This window comes from Myotis myotis, unplaced genomic scaffold, assembly GCF_014108235.1.
Source record: "Myotis myotis isolate mMyoMyo1 unplaced genomic scaffold, mMyoMyo1.p scaffold_m19_p_1, whole genome shotgun sequence".
Taxonomy (NCBI): domain Eukaryota; kingdom Metazoa; phylum Chordata; class Mammalia; order Chiroptera; family Vespertilionidae; genus Myotis; species Myotis myotis.
Genome location: NW_023416313.1, coordinates 50,721,339 through 50,741,198, shown reverse-complemented (window position 1 = coordinate 50,741,198; position 19,860 = coordinate 50,721,339). Strand labels below are relative to the sequence as shown.

The 19,860-nt window shown below is 40.1% G+C and overlaps 1 protein-coding gene, 1 long non-coding RNA gene and 1 pseudogene across 5 annotated transcripts in view; all 3 read right to left on the bottom strand.

Moving 5' to 3' along the window:
* Nucleotides 1-19,860, bottom strand: part of FRAS1 (Fraser extracellular matrix complex subunit 1) — a 447,336-nt gene that overhangs the window by 420,531 nt on the left and 6,945 nt on the right. For all 4 annotated transcript variants that reach the window (XR_004972271.1, XM_036337385.1, XM_036337380.1 and 1 more), the window contains exon 2: nucleotides 19,636-19,667. Coding sequence is in view for 3 of the 4 variants with exons in the window: in XM_036337385.1 (XP_036193278.1) it covers nucleotides 19,636-19,667 (32 nt within the window). In the remaining variant the exon portion in view is untranslated. The remainder of the gene's footprint in view (nucleotides 1-19,635; nucleotides 19,668-19,860) is intronic.
* Nucleotides 3,063-3,173, bottom strand: LOC118661856 (annotated as a pseudogene).
* On the bottom strand, nucleotides 13,351-15,565 carry LOC118670344. Its single transcript, XR_004972272.1, has 2 exons — nucleotides 15,505-15,565; nucleotides 13,351-13,530 (listed from the first exon to the last, which is right to left on the bottom strand). It is a non-coding gene; the product is annotated as an uncharacterized LOC118670344 (long non-coding RNA).

The window sequence follows — 19,860 nt, the reverse complement described above, 5'->3', positions numbered from 1 at the left end:
CAACCAACTGAGCCACCCAGCTAGTGCTTAATATATTTTGCTACTTGTATTTTCTCTTATGTGAACTCTCTACTCCTATTTTTAGTCAGTTTAATTCCAAAAGTTTCATGGTATTCTTAAATATTTGCATGAATTCTTTATGAATGCTAAGTAAATTTTTATAACATGAATTATTTGAAATTGTATACTTTAGTTTTTTTCATTTTACAATTACAAAATTTTAGAATTTTATCATATTTGTCAATGCTCGCATCTATTCCATCAACCTTTAAAAATCAATCGTTCAAAAACCAACTGTTGGTTTTACCCTTACATCAGAATTCTCTATTAATACAAGCCAATAGCAGTGAAAATTTGTATGACTTCCCTGAAGGGCAATTTGGTAATATGCATTAAACATGTACACAAATATACTTTTAAAACTTATATATAATGTGACTCAAAAAGTATATATTTAAGGAATTTACCTGCATAAAATAATTGAAATTTGCCCTCAGGAAATAACTAAAAAGTATGCAAGAATGTTCATCACAGTGTTGTTTATAATATCAAAATATTGGGATATGAATACTAATCAATAGGATTGGTTAAAGTAACTTACAGTTTATCCATGATCAATTTATGATATAAATCAATATGTATTAACATAGAAAGATATTCATTATGCAGTATTAAAGAAAAAATACAAGTGGCCAAGCATTATGCATATTGTGATGCCTGTTTTTGTTTAGCATACACACACACACACACACACACACACACACACATACACACACACACATTTATAGAAAAAGTTCTGCAATAAATTCATCTAATGTTTAGCAGTAATTATTTTTGTTTGTGGAATTACTGGAATTAATGGAGATTTCCCTTTTTATATTTTAAATTTGGTTCTTTTAGAACAAACTTGAATTCTTTTTAATATAATAAATAAAATAATATTGTCATTTTCATTTAGGAAATGAAAACAACAAAAAAGAAAGCTATCATTCTCAAAAACTGGGATGAGTTTTGTGGTTTGGTTTTTAAAACACTATTGTTTACCCTTTTTAATTGTTTTCTTCTCAATTCAATAATTTATTTATAGTACATAAAAAACTGAATTCTTAATTTTAAAGATACACTCTCCCTTACTGAGCAAGTATCATTGACCTTAATTTGCATAAAAGCATCTCAAAGGAATACACATCTTGATGCTCACAAAATTTCTTTTATTATGTTTTATATTTATCTCCTGACTGTTATTATTGAAGTTTTTTCTTCCAAGTCAGCAGTGAAACAGTAAGAAATATAAACAGGTTTTTTCAACAGCTTAATTTTCTCTGCTAAAGTAGTAACCAAAGCAGCTGTTTAAATGAGTTTCTCTTCTTTTCATATGCACTTGAGTTATCTTATGCCCATAAAATCTTCCTCTCCTCTCCTAAATCCTCAAGCTATTAAGAATCTTTTCAGCAGTTCATGTTTTTCAAGAGGTCCTAGTGTTCCTTAAAGTATCCTACCACACTTGATCTTTCTTTTAAAAAACTTTTTGCTTATAATCTCCCATCCATACAAAAATAACTTTAACTTAAAAATACATTTAAAAATGTTCAGTTTTTTAATGTTTATCAATTTGCAATAATAAGTGATTTTGATGAAAGTGAAATAAAATAAAATAAACTCATTAGGGCTCATTTGGTTGGGCGTTATCCCATGTACCAAAAGGTTGCAGGCTCGATTCCCAGTCAGGGCACATGCCTGGGTTGCAGGCTGGATCCCCTGGCAGGGATGGGCATGCAGGAGGCAGCCGATCAATGTTTCACTCTCACATGGATGTTTCTCTCCCTCTCTTTTCCTCTCTCTCTAAAAAATCATAAAAAATCTTTTTTAAAATCAACTTATTAGGCTGCCATTGTAATAACCTGGTTATTATTTAACAGGAAAGGAGGAAAGAGAAGATCAGATAATATAAGCATGCCATTTATACAGCTTGGTCAAAAAGCTGCATTTAACACTCTCCAAGTTTGTTCCCTGTTGATGGGGAAAGAGACTGGACAAAGGCAGGTTAGACACAGTCTGAGTGAGGTGGGAAGGCACTTTCCCATCAATCACACCTGGGCGTGAGTCAGTGGCCAGAATAGATGTGGCCATTGCAAGTGCACAAAACCTAAGTATTTAAACTTCTAAACAAAGAAGCGGGAGCTCTTGGTTCTCTCTCTCTCTCTCTCTCTCTCTCTCTCTCTCCCTCGCTCGCTCTCTTCTCTTCTCTTCTCTTCCCTTCCCTTCCCTTCCCTTCCCTTCCCGCCCCCCCCCTCTTTCTCTCTCTTCTCCTGTGGCAGGGTGCACTCCTTTGCGCCCATGTGGCTCACGGCCATGTGGGACTCCAAAATGGACTAATGGGCTTTACTATGAATTAGCTTGAATGCTGAACTACACCCAGCTGCAACATGAACAGAAGCTCTGAAGCTCTGTCCACTGGCCTTGCTTTGGGCTGTCCTGGAACCCCAGCTGTACCTCTTTCAGGACTGGGACTTTAGAACCTGAGGAATATAACTTCACACAAATAAAGCCTTTTTTCACATCTCATTCTTCCATGTAAACCTTAGAAAATTCATTTTCTAAAGATATCGCAAGAACCTTAGCCCCACTCCCATGAGTGAGAGAGGAATTTGATTCTCCAGTAACAATTACACATTTTTAATAGTCATGGGAATGTGAGGAATAGCACAGGGAATATAGCCAATAATATTGTAATAACTACATATGGTATCACCTGGGTACTAGATTTAGCCAGATAATCACAAGTTATAGAGATGTCTAATTACTATATTGTACACCTGGAACTAATATAATATTGTATATCAACTGTAATTGAAACTAAATTTTTAAAAATCATTTTTAAAAGTTAGAAAACATTTTCAATGTAGGAATTGATAACTCTGATAAAATTCTAGAAAGAAAAAAAAACAATACCAAGTTGTATTGTCCAGCATGGGAGAAAAACCATACTCCTCAAAATCTAGGGTAGTATATGTCAAATAATTAGGTTTTCATGAAAAAAATATTTTTTTATTTTTTTTAACACTGTCTAAGTCTATATAACGGCTTGTCTCATAGAGGAGAGCTCCAGAATAGATTAGACTTTGTTGCCGTAGCAATGAAAAAAATATTTTTAACACAATAAAATGTATTTTATCTTAATACTATCCAGAACATAATTTAACCTTTGCAAATTGTGAAGGAGAAATAAGAAATGCCAACTAGGTTAAATAGGAAAGAAAAGAATTATACCACCACCTCAAGGGGCGTCATTATGAACATCAGTATTAAAGGAGTGGATTCGTGCCTATGAATAGGGAGCTTCAGTTGACATAATGCCAGATGGACCACTGTAGGAACATGTCTGCAAACTGATTTTTTTTCCAGCAGTAATGATCAGTTACATGGAGCCACCCACACTTTCTCCAAAGCTTAACAGAGCAACTACATCTGGACCCTGGTGAAATGAGAAGAGGGAGGGAGGAGGGTGCCATGATATCTCACTTCCAACAACTCTCTAGTAACTGAGTTAGAATTCAAGAGCATATGATCTCCATTTCAAAGGATCCCCACTGCCTACAGAATGTAATTCAAATGCCTTATTGCAGGGCCTATGTGATCTGGACTTTAAAAATCTCTTCTTAGTGTTTCATCGCATCACTTCTCACACTTCAATCAAATTGGACTATCTTTGCCATGTACGTTTTTAGTCATACAGATCCTCTACCTTAAGAGTCTTTCCCTCACATGTTCCAATTCTAAACTAATTTCAAGGCCAATCTCAAAAGTGGTTTCCTTTGTGAATAACAGTATTCTCAAATGCTAGCACGTACTCACTACCCACTATATCCCAGGTACTTTAATATATTAATTCATTTATCTTTGTAACCACTCTGTAATATAGGCATGGCTATTATCTCCATTTTAAAGATGATGTAAGTAGCCTTACCCAAGGTCAAACAATAGTGAAGAACTCAGGTTCAAGTTCTGGAAGTCTGAAACTGGAACTTGTGCCCTTAACCTGCTATTATACTCCTATACTGACATTTATCCCAAAGTGCTTTGAATTGAGTTCATTACCTGATTGTAGGGCATTGGTCAGAATTTTTTTTGGCTACAGTAACATAAAATCCTATTTATATTGATTTAAACAGTGAGGGTATTGTTTTGGTCATACATCAATTCCCCAGAAAGGTCTGTTCCTGTGCTGGTCGTTAAGTAAGCAGAACAACAACCAAACTGCTTGAGGAACCGAACTCTTTTCATCTTTCTCCTCCATCAACCTCTGTGTGTTAGTTAGTTATTCAAATAGTTGCAAAATGGTTGCAATAGCTCCAGGGACCACATATCCACATGCCAATGCTCAAAGAATAAGTTTTATTATTTCCCATTAGCGGAGAATTCTTCTTTCTCTTGCAGTTCCTTCTTGTGAAGAGATATCAACACATCAACCAGACCTTCCTTACCCCTGGGAAGGTGGCTTGATTTGATGTAACTGGTAAATTTAAAAGAGCAATTGGGAATGCTTAACTCAGTTTTGTCTTCCTTCCTCTTCTAGGAAGCAAACCTATCAACCAAGGGTATAAGCTTTCCTCTACTTCTCCAAACCGTCATTCTTCCCTGAGCAGCCCTGCTATATGAAAAAAGTTTCCTTAGTAAAGCTCTGCCTGTGAATGTGTGAGGGTGCCCAAGTCTGGGGGTCCAAAATCAGTAAGCCCATTTGGTTAAGAAAATTCAAGCTATATCCTCCACCTTAGCTTTACTGATTAAAAAATAAAAAGTGATATTTTACTTCTGTATTTACTCTTTGTTTACTTCTCAACTTGTTCAGAACTGGGGGGAGAGAGGTGTTCTTTATGGGGGTCTTTTCAAACACCTCAATACTTGGAGGACATCCATGTATATCTCATGGCCATACAGGTCATATACTCACTCCTGAACCAATCTTGGCCAGGGAATAGAAACTTCCTAATTAGCATGTAGTTAGAATGTACACACATCATGTGGAAAAGGGGTGGGGACTGGAAAAAGATTAAGACTTTGCCAGGAAAGAAAAGTAGAAGAGGAGCTATTAGGGAGGCAGCTTAGGGTCTGCTACTATATGACCTGGGGGTATAATTGCTATCATCTAGTACCTGGATGTTGATCAATAAATATATCTGGAATGTGGTAGGATCTCTACTACTACCATATACCTATGGCAAATATGAGAGAGAGAGAGAGAGAGAGAGAGAGAGAGAGAGAGAGAGAGAGAGAGAGAGAGAGAGAGGTTTCTTCTTAACCACTAATTCCAGGTTAGGTTTCCTTCTGTTCCTATTTTCTGATCTCTTAGACCAAGTTCCTCCTGGATTATAGGGAAATTCAGCACAGGAAAAGCACCAAAGAATAAGTATCCGTTTCTGTTAATAATTCTCTCCTACTCACTATTACAAAACCATTTCAAGAATGTAAGGTAGGAGAACTGTGAAATCTGCTCTCCAAAGTAGATGCCTTCCTCTCCCCAGCACCTCCTCCACTCATTCAGTTTCTCTTTAGAAGAAAGAAATGACATAAATTTAATAAATAACCAATCTTGGAAGCTATCAGAAAAGAACTCACAGGTCATGACCCAAACTCAATGACCTCCTGGCTACTAACAATAAACCGTTTCTTACTAGGATAGCTTTTCTCTCCTTTCCTCCTTCCTTTCATTTAGATTATGAACTCTGGAAGCCTAAGAAATCATTGCTGAAAGGGACTTAGCTGGGATACCAGAGGCTATGCACTTATTTTACATAAAACTGCTCAGATTTTAAAATATGTATTTTGTGCCAATTTTATATTTAAGTGTCCCTTCACATCACAGAAGCAAAATGCCATCCACATGAAATTTTCAAAGCCAACTTTTTAAGATATTTGTCATTCAAATTCCCATAAAAACATAAGCTTAACTCATAATTGTCATTTGATATTTATATATTATCTTTTCCCTCAGAACACATGGCTTTAAAAAGTAAGTAAACTGTGACAAGATTATACCATAAATTGTCATAAATGAGTGACAGTTTTTTCTAGGAGATCTATACACATGCATATATAAATGTACTATGTATAAAATAAACACATGTAGTTATAAACAGACAAGTGGTAAACAAAAATGAGGTACTAGGTTGTAAGACAATTTGGAGCAAAAATGACACAATTTTTTTTTAAAGTATGAGGAATGTATGTTCTGACTAAAAAATTGAGATATATGATCATGCCTACCATAATTTGAACAAATTAATATGGCTACCAAGCTCACTTGCATCTTCTAAATTCAAAACAAAGCATAAGATATGTGTTTGTTAACTTAAACATCTGTTCCTACCACAAGAATATGAATAAGAATGAAAGTGCATACGGATTATTCATCAATAAAAGCACAAAATCTCTTACGTTATTCCTCTCACACAAGCATTCTAAGATATAAATTCCCAAAAGAAAGCTAGCACATCTGATTATGATGAACAATTTTAGAAACGCAGCAAGGGAAAAAGAATAATCTGAATCACCTAGAGACCAATTCTCACCACCTGGCCTCCAGGGGTACAAAATTGCTGCCTTTGAAGAGATGCAGGGGAGAAACTAGTCATTGTACAGTCTGGAGATTCCCTCATCCTCTATATGGGCTTCCTGGGGCAGAAACACACAGCTCTAACCTTCAGTGCACACAAGTAAGAACCCAAATCAGAAGGCATCTTGGAAGTCATCTGCCATTTCTCGTACTTGACTGTCCCATCTCCACTTTCATCCCTCTGGTTAAAGGAAGCTTATAACTTCCCAAGATTTATTCCAGCATCTAGCACAATGAGGATGTGCTACTGGTTTTCCATAAATATATATAAATATATCTATATCTATATCTATATCTATATCTATATCTATATCTATATCTATATCTATATATCCCCAGAATAAGTACATTTAAATTAAGAGTAGGCTTCCCCACTTAAAAGCATATTATTCAGTACTTAAAAATAAATGAAGGATCAGAGGTATTAAAAAGTGATGAATTCTTGTTAAGCTATAACAAAAAAGAGCAATATCCTACAATACCCAATAGTGCTCTTAAAGGAAATTAAGAAATGGCTGGTTTTATTGCTTCCCCTGTGAGTATATCCACAGGATATCAAGTAATCCCCTACTGCTGAGAAGTTTAGGGTGTTTAATAGTAGCCACTGACCGAGATTCGCTACATGTTTAGCAGACCTTTGAGCACTTAATAGAGAAAGCTTCCAAATTTTTGTCATTTCTCTTCATCATAAAACCTCTTGAGCATGTTGGTAAATGCCAGCACAAATGCAAGTCAGGCATTTTCACTTCTGTGGGCTCTTTTGTGTTAGTTTCAATAAAAGAAAATAATGCTATAGCACAACAATTTTTTAAAAGAACACTAGTACTGAAGAACTCTGTCTTCCTTAATCTTCCTTAAACAAGGCTTACAGATTAGACTAGAGGTTCTCAACATTTTTATGCAACCACATAAGCAGTGGATAACACTCCCTCAAAATATCAGACTTTGACAAAACACCAAAAGTATTTGGTAAAAATTATAATGGTGCAAATCAAAAATTATAATGGATGCAAATGAGATATCGCCTCATATCTGTTGTCTATTATTAAAGACAAAAGATAGCAAACAGGTGATGGTGAGGATGGTGAGGATGGTACAAGGGGAAAAGGGAACCCTTGTACACTGTTGGTGAGAATAGAAATTAGTAAACTATATTGGAAAACAGTATGGACATTCCTTAAAAAAATTAAAAATAGAACTACCATATGATCTAGCAATCCCACTTCTAGATATATTTTCAAAGGAAATTAAATCAAGATCTTGAAGAGATAACTGCACTTCCATGGTAATTTCAGCATTATTCACAGCAGTCAACATACAGAAACAACCTAAATACCCATTAACAAATGAATGGATAAAGAAACATGGTGTATATAAAATATATATAATGGAATATTACTCGGCCTTACAAAAGAACAAAATCCTGCCATTTACAATGACATGCATTGTGTTATGTGAAATAAGCCAGATGCAGAAAAACAAATACTGCATGATCTCACTTATATATGGAATCTAAAATAGTTATAGAGCAGAGAATAGAATGCTAGTTTTTAGGGCCTAGGGCAGTGATGGCGAACCTTTTGAGCTCGGCATGTCAGCATTTTGAAAAACCCTAACTTAATTCTGATGCTGTGTCATATATAGAATTTTTTTGATATTTACAATCATAGTAAAACAAAGATGTATATTTTTGATATTTATTTTATATATTTAAATGCCATTTAACAAAGAAAAATGAGTTCCCGTGTCACCTCTGACACGCATGTCATAGGTTCACCATCACTGGCCTAGGGGGAAGATAAAAGAGAGAGCTGTTAGTTAAAGAGTACAAAGTTTCATTCATGCAAGATGAACAAGTTCTGGAGATCTAATGTACAATATCACTATAGTTAATAACACAATATCACTATAATAATGTATTGTATGCTTGTACTTTGCTGAGAGGGTAGATCTTAAGTGTTCCTCCCACAATAAAGGAAGGAAGGAAGGAAGGAAGGAAGGAAGGAAGGAAGGAAGGAAGGAAGGAAGGAAGGAAGGAAGGAAGGAAGGAAAGAAGGAAGGAAGGAAGGAAGGAAGGAAATGGTAACTTAGTGAAGTGATGTAGATGTTTATTAGCTTCATTGTGGTGATTATTTCAAAATGTATATATATATATATATCAAAACATCAAGTTGTACATCTTAAATATATACAGTTTTTGTCAATTACCTACACTAATAAAAGAGAAAAATGGTAATTGGCATACGGCACTACGCTTTTCATTGGCTAATCAGGGCTATATGCAAATTAACTGCCAATCTGCCAACAAGATGGCGGTTAATTTGCATATGTAGGCACAATGCAGGGAGGCGAAAGGGAAAGCAGGAAGAAGCCCCCTGCCACTGACAGTGATCGGAAACCCAGGGGGGAGCTAAGAGCTGGGGGGCAGGGCAAAGGCGGCCGCCCAGCCATGATCGGAGAATCAGGCGCCTTTGCCGCCCTGGCCAGTGATAGCAGGAAGTAGGGGTGGAGCCAGAGATGGGAGCTGGGCACGGTCGAAGCTGGCAGTCCCAGGAGCTAGGGGTCCCTTGCCTGGGCCTAAAGCGGAGCTCACGATCATGGGGCCGCTGCAGCTGCGGGTCCCCGCTGCCGGGGCCGGACGCCTAGGCCAGAGGCGTTAGGCCTGGGCAGGGGCGGAGCCTGCAACCCGGGGAGCTGGGGGTCCCCTGCCCAGGCCTGACACCTCTGCCGGAGGCCTCAGGCCTGGTGAAGGAGCCGATCCGGTGATTGGTGATCGGAGGGTGATAAGGGTCAACTCCTCTGGCCGAGGCATCAGGCCTGGGCGGCGGGCGGAGCCGGGGATTGGGGGGATATGATGGTCCCCTTGCCCAGGCCTGAAGCCTGGGTCAGAGGTGTCAGGCTTGGGCGGGGGGTGGAGCAAGCGATCAGAGGGAGATGGGGGTCCCCTGCCCAGGCATGATTCCTGGGCCAGAGGCCTCAGGCCTGGGCGGGGGCCAGAGCCAGTGATCAGGGGGAGATGGGGGTCCCCTGTCCAAGCCTGACACCTCTGGCGGAGGCATCAGGCCTGGGCAAGGGGCCGATCAGGCGATCGGAGGGTGATGGGCGTCTACGCCTCGGCCGAGGCATCAGGCCTGGGCAAGGGGCAGAGCCAGCAATCGGAGGGGTCTGGGGGTCCCCTGCCCAGGCCTGATGCCTGGGCCAGAGGCATCAGGCCTGGGCTGGGGGCAGAACCAGTGATGGGGGGAAATGAGCGTCCCCTGCCCAGGCCTGACGCCTCTGTCAGAGGCGTCAGGCCTGGGCAAGGGGCCGATCCTGCGATTGGAGGGTGATGGGGGTCAATGCCTGAGGGCTCCCAGTATGTGAGAGGGGGCAGGCTGGGCTGAGGGACACTCCCCCCACACACACACCCAGTGCACGAATTTTATATATATATAAAAGCCAAGTGACCGGAACGACTGGAACAACCGGAACAACTGGTCACTATGACATGCACTGCAGCCAGCCAACTGGCCCAATCAGAGGTGGGGCTGGCCAGCCAACCTTCTGCAGCCCCTCCCCCAGGCCGGCCCCACCCCCAATCGGCCCCCCCATCTGGGGCAGGGCCAGCCAGCCAACCTCCTGCGGCCCCTACCCCCGGCCAGCCCCGACCCCGACCGGCCTCCGCCCATCTTGGATGGGGCCAGCCAACCTTCCGCACCCCCCCGCCGGTCCCTCCCCCTAGCCGGCCGGACCCCGCCCATGCACAAATTCATGCACTGGGCCTCTAGTACCTCAATAAAGCTGGAAAAAATTTAATGAAATATGTAAAATTGTTTGCTGGTGAGAGCTCAGGTATAACTCCACCCCTTTTCTTTTTAATATATTTTTATTGATTTCAGAGAGGAAGGGAGAGAGAGAGAAACATCAATGATGTGAGAGAATCACTGGCCGGCTGCCTCACACATGCCCCCTACTAGGGATTGAGCCCACAACCCAGGCATGTGCCCTGACTGGAATTGAACCATGACCTCCTGATTCATAGGTCAATGCTCAACCACTGTGCCACAGCAGCTGGGCTTCTTTTCTTTTCTTTTATTGATTTTATTTTTTTTTTATTTTTTTTTATTGCTTAAAGTATTACAAAGGGTATTACATATGTGTCCATTTTATCCCCCCACCCTAGACAGTCCCCTAGCCTCCCCTATCCCCCAATGTCTTATGTCCACTGGTTATGCTTATATGCATGCATACAAGTCCTTTAGTTGGACCTAATCACTCTCTCATCTTACAAATTTAGAAACTGAGACCTCATTTCATCCAAGCAATTTACTCAGTGCGACACAGCTGGCAATTACAGAGCCAGGATCCAAACCAAGACAGGACCTGGGCTCTGTCACTCAGTCGTTGCCACGCTGACATTGAGTTGCCAACTAGATGATATGAGCGCTGGTTCCTTGCCAAGCCCAGTCCTGGAGTTCTTTCACGCCCCTACTTTCAGTTACTCCTCACATCAGCAGTATGAGGAACATAGCTCTCTGCATTAAATATCACATCTGAGGACTCACAGCAAGGATGCAGCATCACCGAGATTCCAACTCCGAAGTCTGCATCTTTCCCCTGTTATACCATATATAGTAGACCCTCCATGTGTTTAATTATCCTTCACATTTTTTTTCAAGTGTGCTATAATTTAGTGCCTCATGATTCACGTTGCCAGCATTTGTGAGTAAAGGTATTCCAAGCAGGAAAATCCAAACACTTGACACTTTTGGTCTAGGGAAGAAGTGTCGTTTTGTCCAAACTTTCTAATCATAACGACTTTATAGCAACAGTAACAGCAGCTACCCCTTTCTGAGCGTTGCAGATCACTTAGCATTGGGCTAAGGGCTTCCTATTTATCTCCTTTAATCTTCACAACAACCCTGTGAAGTAAGCAGTTCACCTCCATTTTACAGATGTAAAGACGGAGGTGGAAAGTCCATCCACCCCCAGGAAGAACCTAACAAAGACCTGTTTGCTTGTGGTGATGCCAAAATAAAGTGAAATTCTTTTACTCGGAGAATTGGAAAAGACCAGAAGATAGGTGAAAACTTTGATATACAACATGTATTTTCCTCTTCACATTCAATGCCCCAGTGACAACTGAACATATTAAGTAGTTTTCCTCTGATGGATTTCTGATTTAACACAGTCACACTCTCTCTTCCATAAGGGCTGACTTTAAAGAAAGTCCTGAGAGCCCAGAGGTGCAGGGATATTGTGGGGTAGGAAAAACACCCCCAAATAGAGTAGCCAGTGTTCCTCAAGGTATAGGACTTCCTGGGTATTTTGAATACCTTCAGGTAATTTCTTCAGGTAATTTCTGACCTGAGGCATGGAAAGAAAGGTAGTGAAGGTAGTGTTAAAGAAGGGAGAAGAGAGACAGCTGAAGTCAGTACATACGTGAGATAGTTTTAGGTGGCTTAGAACCAAATAATCCAGAATGTCACCGCTAGTCCACTGAGCTGTCAAAAGTTGATAAACACAATATATTGTTGGGAATGTGTGAGAGAGTGTGTGAGTGTGTGTGTGTGAGTGTGTGTGTGTGTGTGTGTGTGTGTGTGTGTGTGTGTGATCATACATATTTTTAAGATGAAGTGACCCCCTGTGTTTCTGCATGGTATGTGAATTTCATGCACACTAGCTCAGTCGAGCCTCCGCGAAGTGAAAAAGGGGTTAGCCAGGGACAGCTGGCCTTTGCAGGTCAGGACAGAGACTGGCAGAGACAACTGCATGACAGGTGCAGCAGGGAGGGGGTGGGCACACAGGACTGAAGGTGAAATAAGCTAGTTATGTTCAGAGACAACAAGCAGGCTGGCTTGGCAGTGAGAAACGGTATGCTCAGTGAAATGGCGTCAGAGCCAGAACTGAGTTTGAACCCTCGCTTCCCCCAGCACTGACTAGCTGTGTCATTTTGGGTGTTTCAGACTTCCTGAGCCTCCGTTTCCTCATCTGTAAAGTAAAGGCAAAATCTATCTCCTGAGACTGTGGAGAGTATGAAGTGCATAGTACATGCTTAATCACTATCCCTGACTCTTCTCCTTATTCTTGGTTGGTAAAGAGGAATGTGTCAGGGTGGAAAAGCACATGCGAGGTGCTGCATCTGGGCGTCCTCCTCATCATCGTCTTACTCTACAAAAACACTCTAGGAAAGGCCTTATGTATCCTCATTTCAGAGAGGAGGCGAAAGAGATTCGGGAAGGTCATGTAGCTTGCTCAAGGTCACTGAGCTGGTCTTTAGCAGAGAAGGAAGAATTGAAACAAGGGTCATGAATGTTCCGCTATATATAGCAGCTTTCTAGGCAACTGAAAAGGTATCAGTGGAAGGAAGCCACACAAGACAGGTTGAGAGCTGGCAACCAGCAGCCGGTGCCTAGATCAGTGTACTGATTTGCCTGATGTATTTTATGGAATTCTTCCAGGTAAAGCTGATGCTTTGCCATTTTCACAGACCTACTCTCCATTCTGGTTATTCACCTGAGAAATGAATGAAGCTAAAACAATTCACATTCTTGCCACCCTTTCATCACCTATAAGATAGAAAGTTTGGACTACATGCTCTCTGTAGTCATTCCTAGCTCTAAAATGCACGTGGGAGAAATTACAAGGCTTGGAACAAGGACCCCACATCACCATCTCAGAGCCAGCTCCCAATTGTGAAGCCTCTCACAGTAGAAATCCTCTCACTCACCAAGATGTTTAACCAGAGAATCCTGAAATAGTATATAAATGCTCTTAAATTCTTTATTTTAATTCAAAAATGTAAATGTGCCTTCACTCCATTTCATTGACATATGCCTTTCTTCAAGACCAGGTCATGTGGAGAGAGAGCAGCAATGAATTATGCAGACAATTAACTATCTCCAAAATGCATCATCTCCATTTCCAGTGTGAAGTTCCTTAAAATGGAAAAAAAAAAAAAAAAAAAACTTGAAATGGTTGCAAATAAATCCAAAAGCAGAATCTCTCTGGGTTTTTGTGTTTTTCCCCAATCTTTTGCTGTTGTTTCTCTCACACTTAATTTGACAGCAAACTTTTAGTGACTCACCTCTATGGAGTCTTTTTAAAGTATTCAATATAGTTTCCCTAGAAACAAGAATGCTATTCCTTTTCACATTCACATTTCAGCAGTTTAACTAAACTGTAAGTCAGATTTTGTCATTCTAGACAAGCTCCTCTGATGACTCACCCACTTACTGAAATGACAGGTGCTCTGCCCACCTCTCCAACTTCATCTCCTGCCATCCTCCCTCTTGGTCATGTGCTCCCGTCACTCTGACCTCCACACACTTCTTCAAATGGACAAGCATACTGCATATTTGCTATTCTCCCATTCTCTGGAATTCTCTTCCCTTGGATAGCTAGGGAGCTAGCCCTTATAATCAGGTCTTGGTTCAAAAGTCACCTTCTTAGCGAGGACTTTCCTATCACCCTATTTCAAGTAGCCATCCTTGCCTCCATTCAGCCTTTTCTACCCTATATTGTTTTTCTCCATAGCACTTATCTGGCATAGTATATATTTTACTCATTAGAATTTGAGCTTCTTGAGGGCAAGGATTTTGTTTGTTCACTGATGCATTCTTAATGCCTAGAATAGCAGGCACAGTTGTTACTCAATAAATGTTTGTTTAATAATAATCTTCAATATACTAACGAAAATGAGAATAATTTACAGGGAGTCAACAGTAGAGTAGATAAAGCCAAGAATCAAATCAGTGAGTTAGAATATAAGGAAGCAAAAAATACCCAATCAGAACAGGAAAAAAAAAATGAGGATAGTGTAAGGAGCCTCTAAGACAGTGATGGCAAACCTATGACACGCGTGTCAGAGGTGACACACGAGCTCATTTTTTTGGTTGATTTTTCTTTGTTAACTGGCATTTAATATATGAAATAAATATCAAAAATATAAATCTTTGTTTTGCTATGGTTGCAAATATCAAAAAAATTCTATATGTGACACAGCATCAGAGTTAAGTTAGAGTTTTCAAAATGCTGACACGCCGAGCTCAAAAGGTTCACCATCACTGCTCTAGGACAACTTCAACAGTACCAACATTTGCATCATGGGGGTGCCAGAAGAAGAAAAAGAGCAAGAAATTGAAAGCCCATTTGAAAAAAAAATAATGACAAAAACTTCCTTAATTTGGTGACAAGTCCAGGAAGCACAGAGAGTCCCAAATAAGGTGAGTGCAAAGAGATCCACACCAAGGCACATCATAATTAAAATGGCAAAGGTTAAAGACAAAGAGAGAATCTTAAAAGCATCAAGAGAAAAGCAGTTAGTTAGCAATAAGGGAGTTCCCATAAGACTGCCAGCTGATTTCTCAACAGAAACTTTGCAAGCCAGAGGGATTGGCAAAAAATATTCGAAGTGATGAAAAGCAAGGACCTACAACCAAGATTACTTTACCCAACAAAGCTATCATTTAGAATCAAAGGACAGATAAAGAGCTTCCCAGATAAGAAAAAGCTAAAGGCATTAACCACCAACAAACCAGTATTATATGAAATGCTAAAGGGTATTCTTTAAGAAGAAGAAACAGATAAAAAATATCAACAATAAAATGGCAATAAATACATATCTAGCAACAACTGAATCTAAAAAACAAAATAAACCGGACAGCATCATCGACTTCTTCCCGGAAGTTGAGTTTCGCCAGCCGTGGGAGAGGCCGTTACCAGAGTAAACGCAGTTCTGAGGTTTTTTTTAGGAGAGAAACCAAGATGGCGGCATAGGTTAATGCCGGAGATTGCTGCCTCGAACAACCACTTCAGAGATATAACTAAAGGACAGAACGGACATCATCTAGAACCACAGGAAGGCTGGCTGAGTGGAAATTCTATAACTAGGAGGAAAGAGAATATCATACCCAGACTCAGAGGAGGCGCAGTGCTGAAATGAAATACTCAGGTGCGGAGTGCGCGCGCGGAGCAGGCTGGCAGCGGAGGGCACGGTTGTTGTTTTCAATCGGGAGGGAGTTTCAGACTCTGAGCTCCAGATCCGGGCAAGTCTCTGGGGACCTAGACTCAAACGGGAGAAGCGGGACTGTCTGGCTTCGGTCGGAACTCGAAAGCAGCTTTCTCTCCAAGGTTTGCAGCGGTTGCTGGGACTCTGAGAGGCAGAGCCCCTAGGGACGGAACTGAGAGCCGCCATAACTGCTTGCTCCGGCCCGCCCTGTAGATCCCCGGGAACCTGCCCCACCCAAGCCCTGCGCAGAGCCATTTGCCGGATAGCCTCAGGCAAAGGCTAGATTAGCACCGCCCTAGAGATCCAGCACAGAAGCTCTCCCACTGCAGACACAGCTGACTCTCATAGCCAGTTAGCCTGGAGGTCAAATCACCCCTGGTATTACCGACAACAATGAAGGCTTAACTACAAGACTGCACACAAAGATCACTAGGGGGTGCACCAAGAAAAGATATAAAAATGCGGAGACAAAGAAACAGGACGCAAATGTCAGAAATGGAAGATATAGAGCTCAAAACCACACTTTTAAGGTCTCTCAAGAACTGTCTAGAAGCTGCCGATAAACTTAGTAAGGCCCTCGAAAAGACTGGTGAGACCGCAGATAAATGTAGTGAGATCCTCAAGAAATCTAATGAGACCCTCGATGTTGTGATAAAGAACCAACTAGAAATTAAGCATACACTGACTGAAATAAAGAATATTATACAGACACCCAACAGCAGACCAGAGGAGTGCAAGAATCAAGTCAAAGATTCGAAACGCGAAGAAGCAAAAAACACCCAACTGGAAAAGCAAAATGAAAAAAGAATCCGAAAATACGAAGATAGTGTAAGGAGCCTCTGGGACAGCTTCAAGCGTACCAACATCAGAATTATAGGGGTGCCAGAAGAAGAGAGAGAGCAAGATATTGAAAACCTATTTGAAGAAATAATGACAGAAAACTTCCCCCACCTGGTGAAAGAAATAGACTTACAGGTCCAGGAAGCGCAGAGAACCCCAAACAAAAGGAATCCAAAGAGGACCACACCAAGACACATCATAATTAAAATGCCAAGAGCAAAAGACAAAGAGAGAATCTTAAGAGCAGCAAGAGAAAGAAACTCAGTTACCTACAAGGGAATACCCATACGACTGTCAGCTGATTTCTCAACAGAAACTTTGCAGGCCAGAAGGGAGTGGCAAGAAATATTCAAAGTGATGAATACCAAGAACCTACAACCAAGATTACTTTATCCAGCAAAGCTATCATTCAGAATTGAAGGTCAGATAAAGAGCTTCACAGATAAGGAAAAGCTAAAGGAGTTCATCACCACCAAACCAGGATTATATGAAATGCTGAAAGGTATCCTTTAAGAAGAGGAAGAAGAAGAAAAAGGTAAAGGCCGAAACTGGTTTGGCTCAGTGGATAGAGCGTCGGCCTGCAGACTGAAGGGTCCCAGGTTCGATTCCGGTCAAGGGCATGTACCTGGGTTGCGGGCACATCCCCAGTGGGAGATGTGCCGGAGGCAGCTGATCGATGTTTCTCTCCCATCGATGTTTCTGACTCTCTATCTCTCTCCCTTCCTCTCTGTAAAAAATCAATAAAATATATAAAAAAAAGAAAAGAAAAAGAAAAAGGTAAAGATACAAATTATGAACAACAAATATGCATCTATCAACAAGTGAGTCTAAGAATCAAGTGAATAAATAATCTGGTGATCATAATAGAATCAGGGACATAGAAAGGGAATGGACTGACTATTCTTGGGGGGGAAAGGGGTGTGGGAGATGCGGAAAGAGACTGGACAAAAATTGTGCACCTATGGAAGAGGACAGTGGGTGGGGAGTGAGGGCGGAGGGTGGGGCGGGAACTGGGAAGAGGGGAGTTATGGGGGGGGGGAAGAGGAACAAATGTAATAATCTGAACAATAAAGATTTAATTAAATAAATAAATAAATAAAAAACAAAATAAAAAAACAAAATAAACCAACAAACAGAACAGAAGCAGACTCATAGGTATAGAGAACATTTTGAAAGTTGTCAGATGGAAGTGGGATTGAGAGAATGGATAAAAAAATGTGAAGGGATCAAGAAGTACAAATGGGTTGTTACAGAACAGTCATGGGGATGCGAAGTACAGCATAGGGAATACAGTCAATAATATTCTAATAACTACATATGGTGACAGATGGGTGCAAGATTTATCAGGATGATCACTTAGTAAGTTATGTAATGTCTAATTACTGGAGTTTACACCCGAAATTAATCTAATATGGTATATCAACTATAATTAAAAATGATTAAAAAATAACTTTTGTGATTGCAGTAAGTGTATTGCCTTTCTGACTGAATTGCATAACTACAATAATAAGTACATCAGGCTTGAGGAGGTTTAGGAACATACATAGCAGAGTCTTGGTAAACCAAGAAGCCAACTGGAAGGGTCAAGATTGTGCTGATGCACTAGAGCACAGACTACTAGACCTGGGCAGCCATGAACCTTGGGATCAGCCAGGGCATAAAACAGAGAGGAGCAAGATCATCTGTTAAATACAAATGGACTAGACAGCCTCTACTTTAACTTGATTAAATTGACCTCTCCAAGTACTTGATGCTTTCATGTTCAAATGCACAGTAACACACAACAACGTCAAATATACAAGACAGTCTAGCCACTTTTCTTCAGATAAAAGCAGAACGACAGAAAAAAGATGGGTTGTTTTTAATAGTCAATTACCTTTAGCAAATTTCTTAATCTTTCATCCTTTGTTCTTTATTAAAAAGGGGAAAGGTGTAAACTAATGCATGGCTTGCTTATTTCATTGGTCTATTGTAAGTATCAGGTGGATCAATAGCTATGAAAATATATTGAAAAATTATGACACACTCTATACAATAAGCAATTTTCTTTGTATTAACATGGATAACTGACTTGTCTATAATAGCTACTATAGCTCCCCAAAACTGATGATGTACTTTAAAGCACATTGATTTTAAAATGAGTCCTAAAATGTATTAAAGAACAAACAGAAGGAAAAGTAGGTTTTTAAGGGTATGAAATGAGAAAGACAGGAAAATGGCTTTCTCCTGATTCTTTAATACAGAAATATAAGGAAGAAAAAAAATCCCATAAATCTCCAGTTACTATATTACATAAAGTTCAGATTCAAGAATATTACTGTAAACACCCATAATTATCTAGACTCCTAGATATTTCAGAAATTTCTCATCTATTTCAACACCACAAGGATAATCCAAGATGACTTATTAATATCACACATGTCAACAGCAAGTTGTGATGGAAATGAGCAAACCCGTTCCAACCATTTCAGTTCTGTTTTTATTACAGCATTTATTAAACCAGAATAAAAAAGTGGTGAAGAATGACTTGTCACACCATTTATTAGAGTTGATGGAGCATAGACAGTTTTTTCAATAAGACTTTAACACACTGTTATGCACCATAGTACATTATTAATGAAAAGAAATGCATGAGACTTGCCTCAGCTTTTCCCCCAAGTCATCCTGACTTTAAATTCAAAATCAATTCTACTCTACATGGCAAAGTTTCAGCAATAAAATGTTAATTTGTTGTTTGTTGTTTACCAAATCTTACATTTATAATTCAAAGCAACAGTCAAGGATCCTCCACATTGCACTCAATTTAATAATCATACCTTTTTTTGGAGGGGTTCAAGAGAAGAGGCAAATGCAACAGGAAGATAAACAAATTGTGCCCTGGTGCATATCTGACAAGAGAACGGGATCTAATTTTCTCTCTGATTGAAAAAACACAAACGACAGCCACGGAATGCAAATTGTGCAGCGTGTTTGTACTTCTCCTCCAATACCCGAGTATCCAAATGGAACTAACTCACTCTGAAAAAGGTATTAGGTAATTGAGTATGATTGTGCCAGGATGAGGGATAATCCTCAAACTGAGAAGGAAAATAAACATATTTCAGATTGACAGGGTCACCTCACTCACTCAATAACCTCAGTCAAGCATTTTACATTCAAAAGAAATAAACCAAAAATATTAAGAATGACCTACCGCCAACAAGGAACCCTGATAGACGCAAGCACCTGTGGAGAAAAACAAAATAAGAATTAAAAGGGATGCATAGCAAGCCAACTGGCACTGCCTCGGCAGACTTACGGGAATATTGCATCTATATGCATCATAATCAGCAAACTGCACTTCCCAAAATCTTAAAAACTTGAGCATCCTGCCTCTGGGGGAATAACCTCATACACCAAAATAAGATTTCTTGTATAT